General features: G+C 47.1%; 1 protein-coding gene across 1 annotated transcript; it reads right to left on the bottom strand.

Annotated features, from left to right (window-relative positions):
- Positions 1 to 2,653: 2,653 nt before the first annotated feature.
- On the bottom strand, positions 2,654 to 19,461 carry PRPH2 (peripherin 2). Its single transcript, XM_078446894.1, has 3 exons — positions 18,881 to 19,461; positions 5,771 to 6,017; positions 2,654 to 2,866 (listed from the first exon to the last, which is right to left on the bottom strand). The coding sequence occupies exons 1-3, from the start codon at positions 19,459 to 19,461 to the stop codon at positions 2,654 to 2,656; spliced, it is 1,041 nt and encodes a 346-aa protein (XP_078303020.1).
- Between the last annotated feature and the right edge of the window lie 3,611 nt (positions 19,462 to 23,072).

Consider the following 23,072-nt stretch of genomic DNA (forward strand, 5'->3'; position numbering starts at 1 on the left):
GCTCCTGGCTAAGCTGCAAACCTGCTGGCCTAGCATTACAGGTGCCCGGACAAGGAGGGAAAGGGGAGCGTGCCGAGCAAGCACCTAATCTTATTAACCTATATTGAGGTTACTTGGGGTTTATTTGCTGGTGGTTTGGTCCTGGGCTTGTTGCAAGAAGCTATGGGTTCTTGAACTGAAGCCACAGATTCCAGCACACTTGTCTTCCTAAATGTTCAAAATAAGCAGCTAGTACCTACTTCTTCACTTTGGAGAAAGTGTTTTAAAAGTGGAAAAGGCCTAATGTGCTGTCTTACCTCTCACCCTGCCCCAAGGAAAGGCTGCCAGACTTGAAAACCTGGTTGAGTCCCCTGGGAGAAATGAATTTATACTGGTCCCAGGAAAGCCTGAGGTTAGACACAAGGAAGACCCAGGTCAGAGTCTTGTTGGCCGCTACCTGAGAAGCCCTGTGAAGTGCAGCTCGCCCTACGTCTGCTTAAACCAACTGGGGATATTTATCATAGGGTCAGTTCACCCTTGGTCCTCCCAGCAGCTCTCAGATTCTAAGGTTGCTTACATCTGCCCTATAACCTGGCCCCACAGAGACTTGTGTTTCCTTGTTTGGGAAAATACGTTTTGACCAGAGCAGGGAAAAATGGTTTGGAATTTTCGCTTAAATCACTAAACTAAGATTCCACACATGAAAATATTAAATAAATTCAGCTCTGGTCTGAACTGGTCAATGTGGAGAATATTTGGGATAGCCTTATAATCAGTGTTCTTGCAGATGAGATGGTGAGAGGGAGAGGTGATGCCCTGACTGGTAACCATGCTTCCCTTTAGGGTCAGGTTCAGTTGGGTTTTGTTAACAAATACTGGCTAGAATTGGGAATCATGTGATAACATACAGTCGAATAGGCTAAGACAGTGTTTAACACAAGTGATTTTCACACAATATAATTTTTAATGTCTATCGTACAGCTGTTAACAGCACAGTTACACATGAGCCTAGAGCAGCACTTTCTCGATGATTCTCAGCACTCCCGAGGGGAGAGAGTTCCAGGACCCTTGTCAGAGGTGGCTGACTACCTCAGCATTTTCAATGTGGACCATTCTTTGGTCTCAAGGAGACTCCAAAGTCTAATTAAATTAAACCTGGGGCCAAAGTCTGAGAGTGTCCAAATGTTTGTTTTGTTCTGGTTTGGTTTTTTGGGGGGTTTTTTTGTTGTTGTTGTTTTTTTTAGTATTTATATATTTTTGAGACACAGACAGAGCCTGAACGGGGGAGGGGCAGAGAGAGAGGGAGACATAGAATCTGAAGCAGGCTTCAGGCTCTGAGCTGTCAGCACAGAGCCCAACACGAGGCTTGAACTCACGAACCCGTGAGATCATGACCAAAGTCAGATGCTTAACTGACTGAGCCACCCAGGTGCCCCAAGAGCAAGAGTGTCCAAATGTTTTAATGCCTGGGAGAATGAGAGCCCCAGAACATGCCCCAGGCAGCACCCAAAGTCTCATTGTCTCCCCACTGAACACTCAGCACAACAATGAAGCCGTTCTCTCCTTCCCCTAAAAGCTTCCCTTTTCTCTCTTCCCTGAAAGAAGGTAAAATTTCTCTTGGAGTCACTAGCTCAGGAAGATGGACTGAGTTTCAAAGAATCTTTAATACAGAGGCATTCCAGAAATACTGCTTTGCAGGATAGGTATCTGGGGAAGGAAACAGGAAGAAGCTTCCAGAGGATGCTTTGCCCTCCACTGTAGACCATTAGTGTCACCCGTGTGGGCTGTTGTGGCCACCTGTGTGGGTCTAAGAGGAGAGGCCCAGTGTCCAGAGGGTAGACTCTTGTCTCATTGTTACTCCTCTTCCAGTGAAGAGCAGCCACCTAGTCCAGTGCTTCCACAGACAAGCCAAAGGAGGTCACCTGGCACTTCAGGGGCTTGATGTTGTCGGAACAGCCAACAACCTGACTTCCTCAGCCCATAGCTCACTCCAGGCTAAGCGAGGGCATGGGGATGTGACACAAGAGTAGCCTTTAACTATGTTTTTGGTGAGGAAAATAATCCCCTGTCTTTAAGTTCTCTTGCCCCATGATTGAAGAATTCCTCTCGTGGGCCCTCAGTGCTTTGGAGAGCCCATTACTCTTAGAAAAGTGTAACTATCCCCCGCCCTGCACAATTACACAAGCAAAATGGCTGTCCTGTCAGTCTTGGCATTTAAAAACAGAAGAATGACGACATGGCCAGTACATTTTTCAGACTCCTGTGCTTATGCACCAAGTGACACTTTGGATGTAGAATGAAACAACTTGGAGCCTGTAATGGCAAACTCTTAAAAAGGGGAGTTGCCCTCAGTGCAGCCAGTAGTAGCCTCAGGGTGGAACTGAATTCATGTGCTATGAAGAGTGATCCACTGAGAGGCGCCCTGAGTCCACCATGAGGGCATATCGGGAAGTAGTGGGCCTGAGCCGGGGCTCATTCACTAATATTTTAAGTCATTCAATAAATGTTTGCCAAATGGTTTTAGGGACCCTAAACTTTAAATCCCACCATCAGAAAGAGTCTCTGTAGTAAGATGGCTGCCCTCCTTGGGAGATTCAGATTGGATAAGTGGGGTATCCGCTTTCTTGGAGTCCGCTACTTCTCAGTGTTCAGGAGGGGAGGGGGCCCAGGGCCATCAGCCAGCCTCTGGGGCCTGGCCTGCGTCTGCACCCTCGGCTTCCACCTGGTTACTCTTGCCCAGCTTTTTCAAGCTCTCCAGAAAGGCCTTCCAAGTCTCCGACACGCTCTTTTCCAGAAGCCAGCCCTCACTCTCGCACTCAAGGTCTTCGGGGTTCGACACACTTTCCAGTGCTGTGTGCAGGTAGCGTAGGCCAATTGTGATGGACACCTGGTGGGGAGAAGAGACTTAGAGGAGGTCTGGGAGAAGTAGGTGGGGACTGAGGTTGTTAGGAAACCCTGGAAGCCACCAGCCTCTTCACCCCGGGGGCCCTTCGAGTGTGACAGGCTCTGCTGAGTCTGGGTTGGTGAGGGCCTGCCCACCAGCCTGGCCTGGTGCTCAAAATAGCTGTCTTTTCTCCAGCCTCATCTCCAGCCCTATTCTCCTGCCTTTCTGGCCACCCTGGGCTTCTTTGGGTCCCATCCACACTTTCTTCTCACCAGCCTTTACCTCTTGTTGTTTGCCTTAAATGTTGTTCCTCTCCACGCTCCCCCTTCAATTCAGCTTCAGCCCTCAGTGAGTGACCCTGCTACCCATTCTGCCTCCTCTTTCTCTCCAGTCTCACCCGTTCTGGGGGGATTAGTCCTAGGTTTCTCCTCCTTGCACGCCCATCCCGTTCCTAGCACATTGTTTGGCACATATGAGGTGTTGGGTAAACTATTTGCTAGACAGAATTAAAAAGTCACCTCCTTTTCGGCAAGCAATATTATCATATGTGGTTTCCTTCTACTTCTGCTATTTTGATTAGTGTGGGGATGAGTGGGTGATTTGTTTGCGTTTGTTCACTAGCAGTCGCTGTAGCAGGCTGTGGTGCCAAAATGCCTGGGTTCAAACCCCAGTCCTGATATTTAGCCAGCCATGTGAGTAAGAAACCTCAGTTTACTCATGTGGTTTGCAAATTTTCAGATGGAGTGTCTCCTGCCTCTTGTGCATGCTGTGACATGTCAGGATGTGTAGAGCATTGTACGTGGTGCCCAGTAAGGATGAATAGATGTGTCAGCTGTAATTGGTTATTAGTATGGTAAGTACTGTTTGCATCTTTCCAATGTATCGTGTTACCCTTTGTTTCTACATAGATTCCCGCTTTACTCTCTTACATTTCTCCTTTCGTGGTATAACAAACTCTGAGCTGGCGAGGCCTGCTCATGGAGACCGTCCACCCCCGATGCATCTTGTTCACTCAGTCTCCCAGCCCATAGAACAGCACCCGGTGGTGGTAGGGCTTCAGTAAACATCTACTAAATGAATGCTATGGGAGCACTTTATAATTGCAGTGGTGGATGACATTAGTGATTGATGTTTTAGGTTTTCGTTATTGTCATTGTCCGTTGAAAGTTTACTATAATGTTTATGGTGAAAAAACTCACCTCCTCCAGGACGTCCTCCTGGTGTACATACTCCTACTCTGATTCCCTCCTCCTTTCCTGAAGTAGGCCCACTGCTGCATTATGAATTTTGCACTTGGTCATGGTCCTCCCTTTGGTTCATGAGTTAGATGTCACCTCCTAACTGGATTGTGAGGCCCAGGAGAGCAAGGCTCAAGCCAGAGCCCTATCTTACTTTAGCCATCCTCATGCCCATCACAGAGCTCTGCTAACTGAAGGCCTCAGCTAAAAGTCAAGAGCATTTACTCCCTGTTCCCGGTGAGCTGGTCCTCATCTCATACAGTCACTAGCTTCCTGGAAAGGCGAGGAAACTGAGAGGCAGCCAGTGGAACCCTGTTTTCCCACTGTTAGCCTTTCAGTCTTTTCATGGGTTTTCAGGGTACATGAGCTTCTGACCTTCCAGCAGTAAGCTTCTCACCTCGCTCTACCCAGTCATTCCCAAGACTGTGCCTCAAGTAGTCAACAACCAGTAAAACGTCATTCATTTGCCTTGACATGAAAAGAAACCCTCCCTTCCCCAGCCAGCCTACCCCCAGACAATACAGTACCTGCAGTGTGATGTGGTGAGTTAGTAGTAGTCATCTCAGCCCAGGGCACAGCTACATGTTAAATTCCATAGCACTAAGGGAGCGACTTACTTAAAGGAAACTTTCAGTGAATCTCCTCTAATGGGCAAACTTTCCCCACTGATATTTCTGGTTTTGGACTTCTGGATTTTGGAGTGGATTTTCTGCTGCCAGCTGAAAGCCAGAGCCCCTGAGTCACCCTCTGTACCACCTTGGTTTACCACTCACAAACACTTGCTCTCATTCAGCACCCGGGACAGCGCCCAGCACTCAGGTGTTTAAGAAATAACTCAGATAAATGAATGAATGACATCTTGCTACATCCCAAGTTCTGTACAGAGAGGAATTAAGCCTTATAGGTGAAATCAGATAAATCCACAAATAGTTCGAATAACAGGTAAATTGCTACCAGAATCTTGAGAGAAGCACAAATCCAAATAGCTCCCATTTCCTGGACATAATACATATCACCCCCTGTTCCCCCCCAGGAATCCCAAAGCTAAGTGCTGTCGGTCCCATATAAAGAGATGTTAAGTAACTTTCCAAGACCCCAGACTGAAAAAACAAAGGCACATGATGAACCTCTAAAACATGCAAAGTGAAAGAAGGCAGACAGAAAAGGTCACATATTTTCATGGCATTTATATAAAATTTTGTCCAGGATGGATAAATCCACAAAGCTGGAACACAGATTAATGGTTTCCAGGGGCTGGAGGGGTGGGAGGCAGGGGGGCGGGAGATGGGAAGTACGCTGCTTAATGGATAGGAGCTTCTCTTTGGGAGTGATGGAAATGTTTTACAACTAGATAGAGGTGGTAGCGGATGTTGTAGTAGTTGTACAACATTGTGAATGTACTAAATGCCATTACATTGCTCACTTTAAAATAGTTCATTTTCTGTTCTGTGAATTTCACCTCTATCAATTATTTTTTGAGTGACAGGAAAGAAACAAAAAATAGTAGAGGTGCTGGGGTTTAAACTTAGGCCTGCCTGCCTCACCCACAGCAAGGCTGAGGGCTGCTTCTGAGGAGAGAGGCAAGCGCTCCAGGCTGGGCCCCCCCCATTAAATCCAAAAGGGGCAGGTGACCCCCACTCCCCTCGCCCCCAGCTGGCCCAGAGCCTACCTCAAAGAGCCAGACGAGGAGTGTGACGGCACCCATGGAGTTCATGAGGCTGCCGTAGTAGCTTAGCAGGGCGGCCCTGCAGCCACGCACCCACAGGTTGAGCTCCTCTGTCTGGTGGTTGTAGCTGTAGTGAGCCGAATTGTTGGTGAGCTGGTACTGAATGCAGGGCCGTGGCGAGTTGGGGTTGCAGCAGCTGAAGGGAACACCATCCACCAGGTATCGCCCATCCACATTGCTCTTGATGCGACTGGAGGAGAAAGATTAGGGGCTTCTCAGACTTCTCACCAGGGGCCAGTTCCTCCCATCCCACAGCTCTGAAAAGCTGTAATATTCATTCATCCATCCATCCATCCATTCATTCGTGAAATAATAAAGGCACCTACTATGTGCCAGCCACTGTTCTAGAAGCTGAAGGTGGAGAAATGACACTAGAGAACCAATGTCCCTACTTCCTAGAGTTTGTGTTCTTGAGGATTGAGACAGATGATAAACCAAGAAGCGAGTAAATAAGGAATACAGAAATGCATCCAACCACGTTTTGTACTGCCAGGCCTCTGCATGCAGCAATTTCTTGGAACCATGTCAGCCTGGTAGGACAGGTGGTGACTGGAACAGGACTGCCTAGCGTTCGTGGCCAACAGCCTTTGCCCCCCAGCCCCTCTGCAACCTTACCTCTAAAAAGTCACTAGGGACCAAGGCTCCCTCTGGCCAGATGGGTTCTGTTCAGTATATATTTCCAGAAGGCCTGCTGTAGCCCAGGGCCTGTGCAGGGACAGGGAATGAGACTGGAAACAGTTACAGTCCTTGCCCTCAACTTGCTTGCTGTCCACAGTGAACTCTGCCCCTAGCCAGGTGGGATCTCCTTACTCACCTGAAGGCTGCAGCCCGTATTACTTTTGCACTTCCATTTGTAAGTATATATTTGGTTAGGGTGCACCATACATTCATGTGGGTTCAGAATTCAAAAGGGGCAGACATCTTTACTCTGAAAGTTCTCCCCATCCTCATCAGGCATCTGAGTGTGTCCTACCTGACCTGAGTGAGGTTACCCAGGTGTCTTTATGCACCAGAATTCATCAAGCTGCACACTTAAGATTTGTGCACCTGAGTGTATGCATGTTATCTTGAATCACAAGGTTTTTTTAAGTTGCACAGACTTTTACAAACATGAGAGTAGAAAGTATAAGAATAGAAATGTAATTATTTAAAATAGAAACTATAATTCCAATTCTGGGTATCTATCTGAAAAAAATGAAAACATTAACCTCAGGGGCACTGGCTGGCTCAGTCAGTGAAGCATGCAACACTTGATCTCGGGGTTGTGAGTTTGAGCCCCACATTGGGTATAGAAATTACTTAAAAATAAAATCTTGAAGAAGAAAAAAAGAAAACATTAAATCAAAAAGATACATGCATCCCTGTGTTCATTGCAGCATTATTTACAAAAGTCAAGACATGGTAACTACTTAAGTGTCCATTGATAGGTGAATGGATAAAGAAACTTTGGTACATACACACACATTCGCACACGCAAGTGCACACACACACACACACACACACACACACACTGGAATATTATTCATCTCTATAAAAAGAAATCTTGCCATTTGCAAAAATGTGGGTGGATCTTGAGTACATTATGCTAAGTGAAATAATAAAGACAAATACCATATGATCTCACTTACATGTGGAATCTAAAAACAAACCAAAGAAAGTTGTGGTTGCCAGGACAGGTGTGGGAGATGGGCAGAATGGGTGAAAGTGGCCAAAAGTCCTGGGGATGTAATACACAGCATCGTGACTATAGTTAATAATGCTGTATTGAAAGTTGCTAAGAGAATAAATCTTAAAAGTTTCTTATCACAAGAAAAAAAAATTCTGTAACCTGGTATAGTGATAGATGTTAACTAGATGCATGGTGGGGCTCATTTTGCAATATATGCAAATAGCAAATCATTATGTTGTATCCGGAAACTAATGTTGCATGTAAACTATACCTCAATAATAAACATAAATAATAGAAACTGTTTTCAACATTCATTGAAATGATAATTGCAGTGTTTAGCTTCGAAATGTCCATGTTTAATCTCCAACTCATTCTTGTCCCTTGGCCTCCAGATCCCCCCAAACTGTAGCCAACTGTCTGTCCTTCTAAAAAGACTTCATACCTGATAAGCAAACACAGATTCTGCAAATGTTTTTTTTCTTCTTGTTTTTTACCCAAATGATAACATCCTGTCTTGAACCTTTCTTTTTTCCCTTAGCAGTATCTTAGAGATTTTTTATATCTATCAATAGAGAGTATTCTCCAGGTTTTTAATGAGGTACACGGTATTGCCGTTGCACAGATGGTCCTGGGGCACTAGTCAGTTCCCTACTGATAGATGTTTAGGGCTTTCCCAATCTCCTGTTAATTTAAACATTGTGCATATTGTGGCTATATCTAGAAGGTAAATTCCTAGAGGGGACATCCCTGCATCAAAGTGTGGATCCATCTGTGACTGCCCTAGATCCCTGCCATATTTCTCCCTGGTGTTTGTAGAATCATACCCCCAACAGACATGCACAAGAGAACGTACCCTTCATGCTGTACCCACACGGGTTCGATTTTTGATCTTTGCCAACCTGAGAGATGAAAAATAGTATCTCAGGGTTGTCTCAATTGCCATTTCTCTCATTATGAATGAAGTTGAGTATCTTCTGATATGTCGAAGAGCCATTTGTGGTTCCTTTTCTGTGAACTGTTGATCAGTATGATTAGGACTTTAGGAAGGTTCTGTACAATGTGGCCTCCTTGGTTCCAGAAAAGTCCTCACCTGGGTTCTGGTGACCATATTTCCAATGGTCTGCAGTCCCTGACCTCTACTTCCTAGACAGCACCCCAGCCGAGAGAATGGGTGATCCTGGGTGCACAGGACACCTGAACTTACTCCCAGCTCATCCCTCTGGACAAGGTCCTTACCCTCTCTGGGCCTCAGCTCCCTCATCTGTAAAATGGAGTTGACATGAGGATCATATGAAGGGATGTGTGTAAAAGGTCTTAGAAACGTGGCTGGCACATAATAAGTGCACAGCGAATGTGAACTCATGGCTGAGGCTGGGCAGGGTGGAGGAACGAGAGCCTTCACATGTGCTCCGTGTGCCCTCAGGCAACAGCTGTGGCAATGGAACAGACCATTCAACACCACTGGGCAATAGTCACTTGTGATCGGGTGGCAGGGTCTCTGCCAACTGTGAGGAAGAGGCTCTGAGAGCCTTCTGTGAGGATAGCAACCATGTCTGTGAGGGCAGAGCTCACCCCTGGCCTGAGGCCGTATCAGACATTTGTCACTGGCTGAAGTGGTTGCTACTGAAGTACTTACTTGAGCCCAACTGAGTGCACCAAGAGCACGGTGGGAGCAGAAACCACTCTGCTCTCCCCCTGCAGCCCGTAACTCGGCACCTGGCGGCGGGGCCCGAGGTGGTCCCAGGTGGGAGGACTGAAGCAGAAGGGCTGTCAGTTTGGGTCTCCTGCCCCCCTCTTGAGGGGCCAGTAGTCCCTGGACACCTCAGCAGACAGTAGTCTCCCACCGATGACCAGCCCCGGCAGGCCTCTTTGAGGCTGGAGTCTCCGAGCTCAGATGCTCTTCGTCCCTCTGCCTGACCTGCAGGCTGTCCCTTGGGCCTGCTCCCAGCACCACAACATCCCACCTGGGCCATTCCCAATGTCCCCATGAGAGGAGTGGGTATAGTGGGAGGAGCCAGCCTTTGAGTCGCAAATCTACATTTCTGATCTGTGGGACTTCATCCTCTGGACCTGTGTGAGGTGGGGATAACTACAGCCCCCTCTCGGCAGCCGTGGGGAGCTTTAAATGAGGCAGTGTGAGGAATGTGCTTGACACAGGCCCTCAGAGAAGGCCCCACGCAGAGCCACCTGGGCAGGACCTTGCAATCCACCATATTGTTCTATGGAGGCAGAAGTGGTGCCCTGAGCAGGGCAGGGCGGAGCCTCACCCAAAGCCAAACAGGAAGTGGAAGACCAGCCCACAGCAGTTGCCCACTCCTCCTCTCAGAGTTTTTTCAGAGCCTCACAGGTCTCTCTCCTATGTGTTGGCTTTTCTATTTAAACTTTGTGAGAAAGCGTGATTCCCTCCCTTGTTCCCTGTCCCAGAAGCCCTTTCCTGTCCACCATTCTCTCTCCTTATGCACTCTCAGGTGTCCCTAAGCTGGGGTAAAGCCTACAGACTTGCCCCATACATAGTACATGTGTATCTGAAGTGAAGGCCAGGCCTGCAGTTGTGTGGGCTGAGGCCAGGAGAGGCTCTGAGCTACCCTCACTCTGCAGACTGGCCTTCTGGAGACCACTTATCTTCCCACCTCACCTCACTCACTGCCCCAAATGGGGAAGCCACCTTGCTAGTCTCCTTAAGGCAGAGCCGTGTCTCCCCCCCACCCCCCCAACCTCCCCCTCGCAGACTGGGGATTCCTCAGGTCAGGGCTTGTCTTGCCTCAGACTGAGGCTCCCTGAGGACAGGGTTGTCTCCTGCCTCAGACTGGGGCTCCCTGAGGGCAGAGTTGTGTCTCCTGTTTGTGTCCTCCCTCAATACCTACAGTACTTTATATCCAAAACAGGTCCTACCTTAATCAAGACCCTTACAAGCCCTGGTGAGCCCTGAGCAGAGCAAGATTTGTAGCCTGGGAAATACTCTGATATAAATAGCCAGCTCACCACCTAAGGAGCTTTGTCTTAAGAGGGTGAGTGGGGCCTTAATCTGTAGTTAGAACCAGGACAAGCACTGAGTAAACAAGGTGATTCTTCTACGGGAGAGGGAGGGCTATTTCTAGAATTGCGGGACTCCAACAGATCTCAGGCTGGGGGTCCGGGGAAGCCACAACCTCCATGAAGCCAGGCCTGCCTCCCCCATGCTAACCTGGGTCTTCTCCTCAGGGAGCCCCAGGCTGAGGAGAAGACACACCCCTGCCTCAGGGAGCCCCAGTCTGAGGGGAGACACAGCCTTGCCCCTGGAGAGCCTCAAGCTGAGGGGAGACACAGTCCAGCCCTCAGGGAGCTCCTAGCCAAGGTCTAGTCTTCTTGAGATGTCTATAAATTGTCAGGAAGAGTGAAAGGAGCCTGTAGCCTGTAGGTTCCCTGGGTGGGATGAGAATGAGAGGGCTTGGTGCCAGCTTTTCCCTCAGGCTGAGGGCTCGAGGCCAAGCCCTCCTGGCTGACGGTTTCTGGTGCCAAGGCCTTTTACCCCGAGACACTAAAGCTCTGCTTATCCAGAAAGCAATGGGGACCTTGAAAGGAATTGTCATAAACTAGCTGAAGACTTCATGTCCCTCCTCATGTGATGCAGTAAGATATACACAGGGCACCCTAGGAAGTGTTCTTGCCAAAACCAAACCTGAATCCAAGCACACCTCAGCCCTGACTATTGGCTTGTGGGGGAAACACAGGGGACTGAAGAACAAGTTAGATGACACCACTTGGCTGCAACTGCTCAATCCAGAATGTGAGGAATGAACTCTTCAGAACAAGTGGCCCAGTTCCTCCAGTACTCACATGGCTGGACAGTAACCGTTACAGAGAAAAAGAGATGAAAGAGACCAGAGAACCAAATGCAAAGTGTGGACTTGGTTTGGATCCTGATTTGAACAAATCAACTGTAAAAGATACTTTGAAACAATAAGAGAAAATTGAACAGACCAGATATTAGATGAGATTGCTGCTGGTTTTGTTGGGCATGATTACTATTGTGCTTATATCAAACAAAAACAAAAAAGCAAAAAACAAGCAAATCCTCTGTACCTGTTAGAAATGCCTCCTAAAGTATTTATAGGTGAAAGGAAATGAAGGTCGGGATTTGCTTTAAGATACTCAGAGGGTAGGGGCGCCTGGAGGGCTCAATCGGTTGGGCGTCTGACTTCGACTCAAGTCATGATCTCACGGTTCGTGAGTTTGAGCCCCGTATCGGGCTCTGTGCTGACAGCTCAGAGCCTGGAGCCTGCTTGGGATTCTGTGTCTCTGTCTCTCTGCTCCTCCTCTGTTCATGCTCCATCTCTCTCTCTCTCTCTCTCTCTGTCTCTCTCCCTCTCTCTCTCAAAAATAAACATTTAAGGGGCACCTGGGTTGCTCAGTCGGTTAAGCATCTGACTTCAGCTCAGGTCATGATCTCGTGGTTCATGAGTTCGAGTCCCACGTCAGGCTCTGTGCTGACAGCTTGGAGCCTGGAGCCTGCTTCGGATTCTGTGTCTCCCTCACTCTGCCCCTCCTCTGCTCTCTCTCTCTCTCTGTCTCTCAAAAATAAATAAACATTAAAAAAATAAAGTAAACATTTAAAAAAATAAATCAGTAATAATAAAAAAAAAAAAAGATACTCAGAGGGGATAATGTGTCTTTGGAAGGGGGATATAGATGAAACAAGAAAGCAAAAATGTGCATATTTGTTGAAGCTAGGAAAGGTGTACATGGAAATTCAGGATAATCTCTCTGCTTTTGTGAATGCTTGAAAGTTTCCATGACAAAAGTTGAAATGCAATAAAATAAAAGAAGCGCTGGCTGAGAACTCCAAATCTGTGTCTCGATAACTTGCTCTGAAGAAGATTCAGTCGCTGAGGGAGGCAGCATCCCTGGACTCTGCTCCTCCCTCCGAGGGCCTCCCCCAGTTATAAGGGAGCATCTCCCCACCCCCAGAAGCACCACACCGGAGCCAGTGAGAAAGTAAACACAGAAGGCAGAGCAGAGCCCAGCCTCACATGCCCAAGGCCGTGGGGAGCCTGGGCGGGATCTCTGGTTCCTATGCGGCTACCTCGTGATTTTCTGAGACCCTGGCACAGAAGCACTGGAATCTAGTCACGATCCACAGAAGTTTCTCAAGCATCTCTGCCCACACCTTCCAGTGTCCCTCTGGAGGAGGACAACATGGAGGACAAGAAGGGGTGAGAGGGGACAATGAGGCGCCACCCCCAAAGTGGCCTGGAGAATTCGAAGTTTCGGTCAGTTAGGGCATAGATTCATTTAACAAGGAAACTGTACAAGGTGACTTTAACATCGCTGCAAAGCAGCACAGCAGAGTGGGAGGAACAGAATTAGAACCTGGCACTCCATTCAGTGGGAGATTCTTTGTCATCGAAAGGAAGGAAGTTCTAACAAATGTGGCAACCTGGTTGAACTTGGAAAACGTTATACCAAGTCAAAGAAGCCAAGCCTGGGGCCGCCTGGGTGGCTCAGTTGGTGAAGCTTCTGACTTCGGCTCAGGTCACGATCTGACGGTTTGTGGGTTCAAGCCCCATGTCAGGATCTGTGCTGATGGCTGAGTTTGAAGTCTGCTTTGGATTCTCTCTCCCTCTCTCTCTGCCTCTCTCTCTTTCAAAAATAAACATTAAAAAAAATTTTTTTTTAAGGCCAAGCCCAAAAGGACCAATATTCTGTGATTTCATTCAAATGAGATGTCCAGGAGAGGGAGGTCTATAGAGACAGAGAGGAGATTATAGAGCAGGGCCGTGGAAGCTAGGGAGTGAAAGCTGGAAGGTACAGGGTTTCCCTGCCACATTTTAAAGTGGACTGTGGCATTGACTAGTGGCACAGCTCTGTGAAGAGGCCAAAAACCATTGAATCATCCACTTTAAATGAGTGAGTTGTAAGGAATGTGAGTATCTCAATAAGGCTGGTTTGTAAAAGTGTACCCCCCCCCAACCGCTTCCTGCCGTGAGATCTAACCTGAGGCTCAGATCTTTTATCTATCAAATAGAGATGACAACACCTGCAAAAATTACAGATGCCCCAGAGAGGGGTTTTGTGCAGAATAAATGTGGGACCTGGCAATATAGTGATAAGGGGCAGAATAGGGGGGTGGGAGATGGCCACTGGGCTTTTTGAACCTGGGACCACTGGAGGGGTGAGGGGTGGGGAGGTTGTCAATTCTTATAAAAAGCCTTCAATTGATATTGTTTAGATCAGGAGCCTTCAGGAAACAGCCCTTGCTCTTAAAGATTCCCTTGAGAAATCTCCAAAAACCAGCCACCCCTCCATGCTTGTCGGGACCACAAGCTCCGTGCTCAGTTTCCTGGGGGACCAGTAGTGGGGGGCATACCTAAGGAGGTCCTAGGGAGCCCTGTGGGCAGGAACCCAGCCCTGCTCTCAGGAGCTGGACTGGAAATGTTCCCTGTAGCCCAGTCCAGCGAGGTGTACATGGTGTGAAATGGGAAGAGATCCCCCACAGCCTGCAGGAAGGACCAGAAGTCATGGGCACTAGGCACTGCCCATGTGCAGGACCAGTGTCACTGGAGGATCTCGGTGCATTTTCTGCAGACTTCCCACCCTCTGGCCAGCTCACTGCTCCTGGGATCGCCTCCCAGAGTCCTCAGGGTCAACCAGGAGACTGAGGCCCACCCCAGCCTCTTTGTTGGCCTCTCTGAACTTGGTGGTGAAAGGAAAAAGAGAAAAAGATTAAGCATTCCTTTTATTTTTTTTTTAATTTTTTTTTTAACGTTTATTTATTTTTGAGACAGAGAGAGATAGAGCATGAACGGGGAGGGGCAGAGAGAGAGGGAGACAGAACCGGAAGCAGTTTCCAGGCTCTGAGCTGTCAGCCCAGAGCCCGATGCAGGGCTCGAACTCACAGACCGCAAGATCGCGACCTGAGCTGAAGTCGGCGCTTAACCGACTGAGCCACCCAGGCGCCCCTGAAGCATTACTTTTAAAAAATCTTGGTGGAAGGGGCGCCTGGGTTGCTCAGTTGGTTGAGCGACCAACTTCAGCTCAGGTCATGATCTCGCGATTTGTGGGTTCAAGCCCCGCATCGGGCTCTGTGCTGACAGCTCAGAGCCTGGAGCCTGCTTCAGATTCTGTCTCCCTCTCTTTCTCTGCCCCTCCCCTGCTCATGCTCTCTCTCCCTCTCAAAAACAAATAAACATTAAAAAAAAAAATCTTGGTGGAAGATGACCCAACTCCCTCAACCTGCCCTCCTGCTAGGCCCCACCCCTGCTTCTCTTTGCTTCTGCTCCTGGATCCTCGCCCTGAGGGTGCTGCTGAGAAAAGCCAGAAAAAGGTAAGTGCTTACCACTTCTCAATGCTTGGCCTCTCAAAAAAAAAAGAAATAAATACACTTTATATGGTTCAGGGGAGGATTTGGGGAGTCAGCTTTGTCCGGTAAACTTAATAATCCTCCTAAGTAAAGCAGTGAAGATAAGAACAGGAAACAATTTGAGCGTCCAGGGAAAGGGAGGGAAAAAGTGCCTCTCCACGTTGTCTCATTCATTTCTTCCTTCCTTCTTCCCACCAACAGATAAAGGTTGTGCCAGCGCTGGCCCTCAGGCAAATCCAGCCCCATGAAGCTTTCTAGACACAGCACCGAGGAGCCTGCCCTCGCTTACAGGTGTTGCCCACTGTCATTAATGTGAGAGTTTGTGGGACACAGTGAGGTGGTCCTCTCCCTGCAACAGTGACCCTATCAGGCTGTACCCTCAGCAGCACAGGAGTGTGACTGTAGGTGAGGCATTTCAGGTCTACCATTGTGTCTTGAGACCAGCTTTGTGGCAAGTTAAAACCAAGGTACAGTTTCTTCCCGGAAGCTTAGCCTAAGGGAAGTAGGAGAGAGACAGAGGGGCAAAAGCCTCAAAAGAAGCTTGGTATTCTAATAGAAGCAAAGAAGAACAACCTAAGGTCCTCCCTGAGTATAATATGATGCACCAATTAAACATGATCATTTTAGACAAGTCCTGGATGACATCACTTGCATGTAAAATCTGAAAAGCCAAACATCTAGAAACAGAGGCTAGCATGGCGGTCGCTGAGGGCAGGGAGAGGGAAGGGAAGAGACTGGTCAAAGGTTACAAACTTCCAGTTTTAAGGTGAGTAAGTTGTAGGGATCTCATGTACGGCCTGGGGATCATAGTTAACAATACCGTATTATGTGGGAATGCAAGCTGGTGCAGCCACTCTGGAAAACAGTATGGAAAAAACTAAAAATAGAACTACCCTACGACCCAGCAATTGCACCACTAGGCATTTATCCAAGGGATACAGGTGTGCTGTTTCGAAGGGACACATGCACCCCATGTTTATAGCAGCACTATCGACAATAGCCAAAGTATGGAAAGGGCCCAAATGTCCATCAACGGATGAATGGACAAAGAAGATGTGGTTGGTATATATATACAATGGAGTATTCCTCGGCAATCAAAAAGAATGAAATCTTGCCGTTTACAACTACGTGGATGGAACTGGAGGGTATGATGCTAAGTGAAATTAGTGGGTCAGAGAAAGACAAAAATCATACGACTTCACTCATATGAGGACTTTAAGAGATAAAACAGATGAACATAAGGGAAGGGAAACAAAAAGAATATAAAAACAGGGAGGGGGACAAAACAGAAGAGATTAATAAATAAGGAGAAAAAAACAGGGTCACTGGAGGGGTTGTGGGAGGGGGGATGGGCTAAATGGGTAAGGGGCACTAAGGAATCTACTCCTGAAATCATTGTTGCACTAGATGCCAACTAATTTGGATGTAAATTTAAAAAACTAAAATTAAAAAAAAAAACAATACTGTATTATGTACTTGAAAGTCGCTAAGAGAGTGGACCTTGAATGTTCTTGCCGCAAGAAAGCAATGGCAATTATGTGCCATAATGCAAGTCTTAGCTAATGGTAGAGTGGTAATATAAGTGTATCAAATTAATGCCTTCTGCACCTTGACCGTACATAATGTTATTTGTCAATTATATTTAAACAAAGCTGGGGGGGGGGCATAATTGTTTTGGACATTATGCAAATACTATATTATCAGATTACCAAATGGGGTGCTCAGTTGTATTTATACCATGGTTACAGTATTTATTATGTAAGTGTTCAGGTGACTGAACAGGAATGTGGAAAAATGAAAGCCATTTTCTTTTTTGTGGGTGAGAACCTGGCTTGAATTCCTTTTCCTGTTTTCGTTTCTCTTAATGTTGTCACCATATTTTCTTGTGTAACAGAGAAACTGTTCAGGTCACTGGAGTTAAGATAGTTTCACTCCAACAAGTTGGTATGAAGCATGGAGGTGGGGGGTTTTGTTTTGGGGGTGTTTTGTTTTTTTTTTTTTTTGCTTTTAGTTTGTAAGATTTTATTTTTAAGTAATCTCTGTACTCAACATGGGGCTCAAACTTACACCCTGAGATAAAGAGTCTCATGCTTCGATTGAACCAGCCAGCTACCCTGCATGGAGGTGGTTCTGATCAAGCTTACGGTTTGACTGAAAATTTAGACCTGCCAACCACTGAGAGTAGAGCAACCTGGAGAATTTCTCTGCTCTGGGACAAAAGGAGATTTGGGGATTACGGAGAGATTCTGTAAGTCTCTCCAATGACAAATCGGTGCAGAAGGCAATCAAGGAACATGACAGGAAAAAAATGACAGCTCTTTCTTATTTGCTCACAAAGGCTGTTTGTACCTTCAGCTTCTCCTCCTCTCCCACCCCCATCCCCAGGAATTCTGCTCATCCCTCCTGGGGCAGCTTGTGCAAATCATGCCACCTTGTGCCGTCCCTGCAGGCCTGTCACCTCGGAAGGGCAGAGCCATTTATAAGCCTCTCCTTAACTAGGGATTTGTAACAGTAATCCTCACCCACGGAAAAAATAGAATCCCAAGCAATGACCTTCAATCTGACTTCCCTTCCATGTGAGGTGCAGCTAAGCTAGCCATCTGGGCTTCGTGGGTGTTGTCCGGGCTCCGGTCATGCCCTGCTGTTAGTATGCCCGGCACCCTGCATGCAAGTTCCCTTGGACTCGCCCGCCTTACTCAGGAAAGCCATTCGGACCCCTCGCCTCAGCCAGGGAAGGGGTTGAGCGGGATGGAAAGAAGAGGTAAAAGAAAAGCCAGTGTCTCAGGACCGGCTGCCCTTTCCCTAGAAAATGACCTGAGACCCACAACGGCGAGTCTCTTGGGAAGAACAGTGTGCCGGAGTGAGCCGCTATTACCTCTAGCACAAAGGATGAGTTTCTCTGTTCCTCACCAGTACCTCCCTACATCACACTTCAGGATTTTATTTTTACACACACCACAAATACTTCAGAAACTTTATTGCCTCACACTATCATGATTCAAGAAATAAACACCAGTAGGCATTTAATAAGCACTTGCTGTATGCCAGACGCTAGACAGAGCTAGGAGGTGACCTCCAAGATTATCTGTTCCAGGGGTGCCTGGCCAGCTCAGTTGGAGAAGCACGGGACTCTTGATCGTGAGTTTGAGCCCCAGGTTGGGTATAGAGATTACTAAAAAAATTAATTAGTTTAAAAAATTATTCCAATGCCTTCATTTTAAAGATGGGCAAGGAATGGGGCGCCTGGTTGGCTCAGTCCGTTAGGCGTCCAACTTCAGCTCGGGTCATGATCTCGCGGTTTGTGGGTTCAAGCCCCACATCGGGCTCTGTGCTGAGAGCTCAGAGCCTGAAGCCTGCTTCAGATTCCGTGTCTCCTTCTCTCTCTGTCACTCCCCCTCTCCTGCTTTGTCTGTCTGTCTCTCTCTCTCAAAAGTAAATAAACACTAAAAAAAAAAATTTTTTTTAAATGGGCAAGCAAGAATCCAGAGTGGCAAGCCACTCACCCAAGATCACAAGCTAATTTACAGCCAAATTATACAGCCAAACCTACAGCCTAGACTTCCTGACTGCCCTGTCCTCTGCTCTTGCCACCACACCCAAGGACGAACACCTTGAGAGTGGATGCTGGTGTCAGAAGGTTGGAAAACAAGGGAACTCACCAGGGAATTTAAGCTTCTGGGACTGAACCCATCAACATCGAGTGAACAAGACAAAAAAGCCAAATAACGTCTCAGTAGATGTCATCTATGAGTGCCTCATCCCTACGGTATGAAGTAGACACACATGCCTGGCTGGGGCTTCCTCCCTGGAGACTCCTGTCCAAGCAACTTATATAACTTGACACCTTCCTCCCACCTTAGCTGGACATTAGGTTGAGTGTATGATACCGCCATCTTTATAGGTCAAGAATGTTAGCGTATTGGCAATTTCATATGGGCCAGCTGAATCCAGCCTCACACACACAGTACTAAGTCGTGCACACAGAGCACCCCATGGGCCTCCGAGTCCCCAGCTAGCTCTGACCCCAGGACTGGAGAGCACTCACTCTTTGACTTCTTTGGAGGAGAAGTCCAGGTAACGATTGCTGATCCACTGAATCTCAAACCAATCTCGAAAGCCATTGTTGCCGCAGCATTTGAACTCGATCTGTAGCAGGTCGATGGTCTTCTTCATGAAACACCGGCCGGGGGTGTCTGTGTCTCGGTAGTACTTCATGCCATTCTTGAGCCCGTGGGCCAGGGTGCTCTCCAGGGAGCCCCGCATTAGGAAGCAGCAGAGGGCCACCAGGAAGAGGACAATGTTGAAGAGGACACAGACGACCAGATACGACTTCAGCCAGGGCTTCCACTTGGCATACTTGGAGGGGTCCAGGGCGTCATAGCAGATCTTGCCAGCCAGAGAGTTGAAGACGCAGGACAGCACCCCCATCCCTATCAAGGAGTTGGGCACAAAATGGCTCTCTGAATTATTCATCACATCACTCCTCTTCCGCAGCTCGATCTTAAGGAACAGCCCTAGGCTGAAGATGACGATACCAGCCAACACGGAGAGCCAGTTCATAAGCCAGAGCCCTTGGGCCAACTTGACCCGCTTCTTCTGGTCAAACTTGACTTTCAGCAGCGCCATACTTGCTGGGTGCAGTCTAGGCAGCTTCCCAGGACACAGCAACCACTCCTGACCTTAGTGAGCCCGGGGGCTGAAGATTCAGGGCCTTGGGAAGGGAGCAGGTGGCCCACGCTTCAGGGAGCTGCTCCAGGAGCTGCCCATGTTGAGCCCCTTAGCCCGGGACCCCCGTTAACTCAGTAGTGGTAACAGGGGCCTCAGAGTCGCCGCTCATGAAGGGGCCAGTCTCCGCGGTGTTGCGGCAGCGTCCTTCCCAGCCAAGGAGGGAGAGCCTGAACGCTGCAGATTAAAAGTGGGGTCCACAAGACCTCACGCTAATCTCTTTAGCCAGCTTCATCCCATTAGATAAAGCCGTGCTAGTTTCAGAACATGGCCAGAAGGAGCCTCCACGAACGCCCTGGAGCAGAGAGCTCTGGGTTCAACATGAAGAATCAGGAACAGAAACAAGACTGGCCAGGGGAATGGGCTCTCCCTGAGGTCTGGCCCAGATCACGGGTCTCCCCAGAAGCCCGTTTCCAGGCCAAACTCCTTCAAATCTGAAACTTTCTATGAGACAAAAGACATTGTCATCCTAGTTGAAAAAGAAATGACAGATTGTAAGAAAACAGTTACAACACGTAAAAAAATAAAAAATTAGTAAGCGTTTGTTTTTTTAAAACCCCCACAATTGCACAGTCAAAAGATCAAAAATTGACTGGCAAAACAGGTAAAAGACAGGAACAGATGATTTATAGCAGGCAAACTTGAAAAGTCCAATCTGGAAAAGATGTTCAATCTGAGTAGAACACAGGGAAGTGCAAGTAAGATAATAAAAGACCAAATTTGATCCATTGGATTGAGCATCTATCAAAATTCTGTCACCCAACAGTATAAACAAAAATAATAGAAATGGAGATAGAAATGATGAGTCTGTAATTTTTTTTTTAAATTAGATTTTATTTCTTAAGGCAGTTTTAGGTTTACCAAAACCAAAAAAAAATTTTTTTTCGAGGGGCGCCTGGGTGGTTCGGTCAGTTAAGCATCCGACTTCAGCTCAGGTCATGGTCTCACGGTTTGTGAGTTCAAGCCCCGCGTCAGGCTCTGTGCCAACAGCTCAGAGCCTGGAGCCTGCTTCGGATTCTGTGTCTCCCTCTCTCTCTGCCCCTCCCCTGCTCGCATGCTCTCTCTCTCTCTCGCTCTCTCTCTCAAAAACAAACATTAAAATTTTTTAATTGGAAAAAAATTGAAAAGAAAGTACAGAGAATTCCCATAAACTCCTTTCCCACAACCAGTTTTCCCTAGAATTACCATGTTGTGTCTGTGTGGTACATTTGTTATAACTAATGAACAAATATTGGTATTATTGTTATTATTAACTAAAGCCCATAGTTTACATTAGGTCTTGCTTGTTGTATTTTACATTCTGCGAGCTTTGCCAAATGCATAATGTCACACATCCACTATTATCAGATCATATAGAATCGGATAGGAAGATTTCACTGCTCTTAACAATCTCATGTTCCACCTATTCCTTCCTCCTTTCCTCCCTGCCCAACTCCGGGCAGCCAGGCTCTACAGTGTTACCTTTTCCAGAATGTCATATAATTGTAATCATAGCCTTTTCAGACTGATTTATTTCCCTTAGCAGTATGCACTTGGTGTCTCTTCATGTCTTTTTTGTGGCTTGATGGCTCATTTCTATTAATTGCTGAATAATATTCCACTAATATGGATATACCACAGTTTATCCATTCACCTATTTAAGGGCATCTTGGTTGCTTCCAATTTGGGGCAATTATAAATAAAACACTGCTATAAATCCTTGTATGTGGGTTTTTCTGTGGACAGAACTTTTAAACTCATTCGGGTAAATATCTAAGAGTACAATTGCTGGGTCATATGGTGAGAGTATGTTTAGCTTTGTAAGAAACTGCCACATTATCCTCCAAAGTGGCTGTACCATTTTGCATTCCTACCAGCAATGGAGGAGAGTTCCCGTTGCTTCACGACCTCGCCAGCATTTTGGGTGTTAGCATTCTGGATTTTTGGCATCTCACTGTGGCTTTAATTTGCATTTCCCTGATAACATATGATGCGGAGCATCTTTTCATATGTTTATATGTCTTCTTTGGTGAGGCCTCTGGCCCAGGACTTTTGCCCACTTTTTAATCGGGTGGTTTTGGGGCTGTTTTAGGCTGTGACTTTTTGTTTTTTTTTTTTTTAATTTTTTTTTTCAACGTTTTTTATTTATTTTTGGGACAGAGAGAGACAGAGCATGAACGGGGGAGGGGCAGAGAGAGAGGGAGACACAGAATCGGAAACAGGCTCCAGGCTCCGAGCCATCAGCCCAGAGCCTGACGCGGGGCTCGAACTCACGGACCGCGAGATCGTGACCTGGCTGAAGTCGGACGCTTAACCGACTGCGCCACCCAGGCGCCCCAGGCTGTGACTTTTTGGAGCGTAATTTATCTATCTCCATTAAAATCTAAAACACACATTCCCGATGACTCAGCACTGCCCCTTCTCAAAGAGTCTATGCATAAGCACAAGGAGTTTTAAGAACAAACCAAGTCTGTCCTCAAATTTGTGCCCACCTAATACCATGCTGCCCATCAGCTCAGGGTAGTAAGTGGCTCAGCTCTCCCACATGGAACCTCCTTTCTTCCCTTATGTGGGGAAAATTGGATCCACTACATCCACTATTCGCATGCTCCTCTTTAAGATCTCCAAATTACTAAGAATCAAACGAGTATTTCTCCAGAGAGGGGACATATGGAACAAAGCTATAAGACGTACGTTTTTTTCCCTCCAGCTCAGTCACCTGAGAACAAAACAGCTATTCCATTGTTCCACTCAAGTTTGAACTCTATTTTGGGAGTGGCCAAGGCCAGGTTCTAAGACACACAGGAAAATTAGTCTTATTGTTTTATTGTCACACCACATTTTGGATTGAAAACAACATTATCCGGAGTGATCACTCTTCTAATAACCAAGACTTGGCTTCTAAACAAGCTTTGCCTCTCCAAGGAATTTCAACACTTCACCATCGGAAACATTGAAAAGAATGTACTGCAGTTTCCAGAGTTTGGCTTTGTTTTTGGGGTTTTTTTTTCCCCCAAAAGAGAATGTTCAGACAACCAGAAGCATGACCGGACTCAGGCGTCACACACACAGAATCTGAAGACGCCTGTCCTGAGAGAAAAAGGGTGTGGGTGACAGTGAAACGATCTCAGGGAACTCCTTTCCAGCACACAGCACGCATGTGGACAAGAGAAATCAGAGGGAAGGAGAGGAAGAAAAAAATTAATGTAGAAACAAGAAACAAAAATATAAAAATAGTTCTCCCCGGGATAACCCGATTAGCCAAGGGCCTCTTTCTCCTCAGTTGATCAGTTGTACAGCGTGAGGAGGGACAGAGTGGAGCCCCGGGCTAGTCTGTGGATGCCCCCTGGTGGCCAGAAATAGAATGACTTCATTGTTTGGAAAAGGGGAGATTTCCCCTCTCCAGCTAGAGTGGGGCCATTGTCTAGGAAGGAACAAAGAGAAAAAACAGACATTAGAAATGTCATTGGTAGGGGCGCCTGGGTGGCTCAGTTGGTTAAGCCTCCAACTCTGGCCTAGGTCATGATCTCGTT

Source organism: Panthera onca, chromosome B2 (genome assembly GCF_046562875.1).
Source record: "Panthera onca isolate mPanOnc1 chromosome B2, mPanOnc1 haplotype 2, whole genome shotgun sequence".
NCBI lineage: Eukaryota > Metazoa > Chordata > Mammalia > Carnivora > Felidae > Panthera > Panthera onca.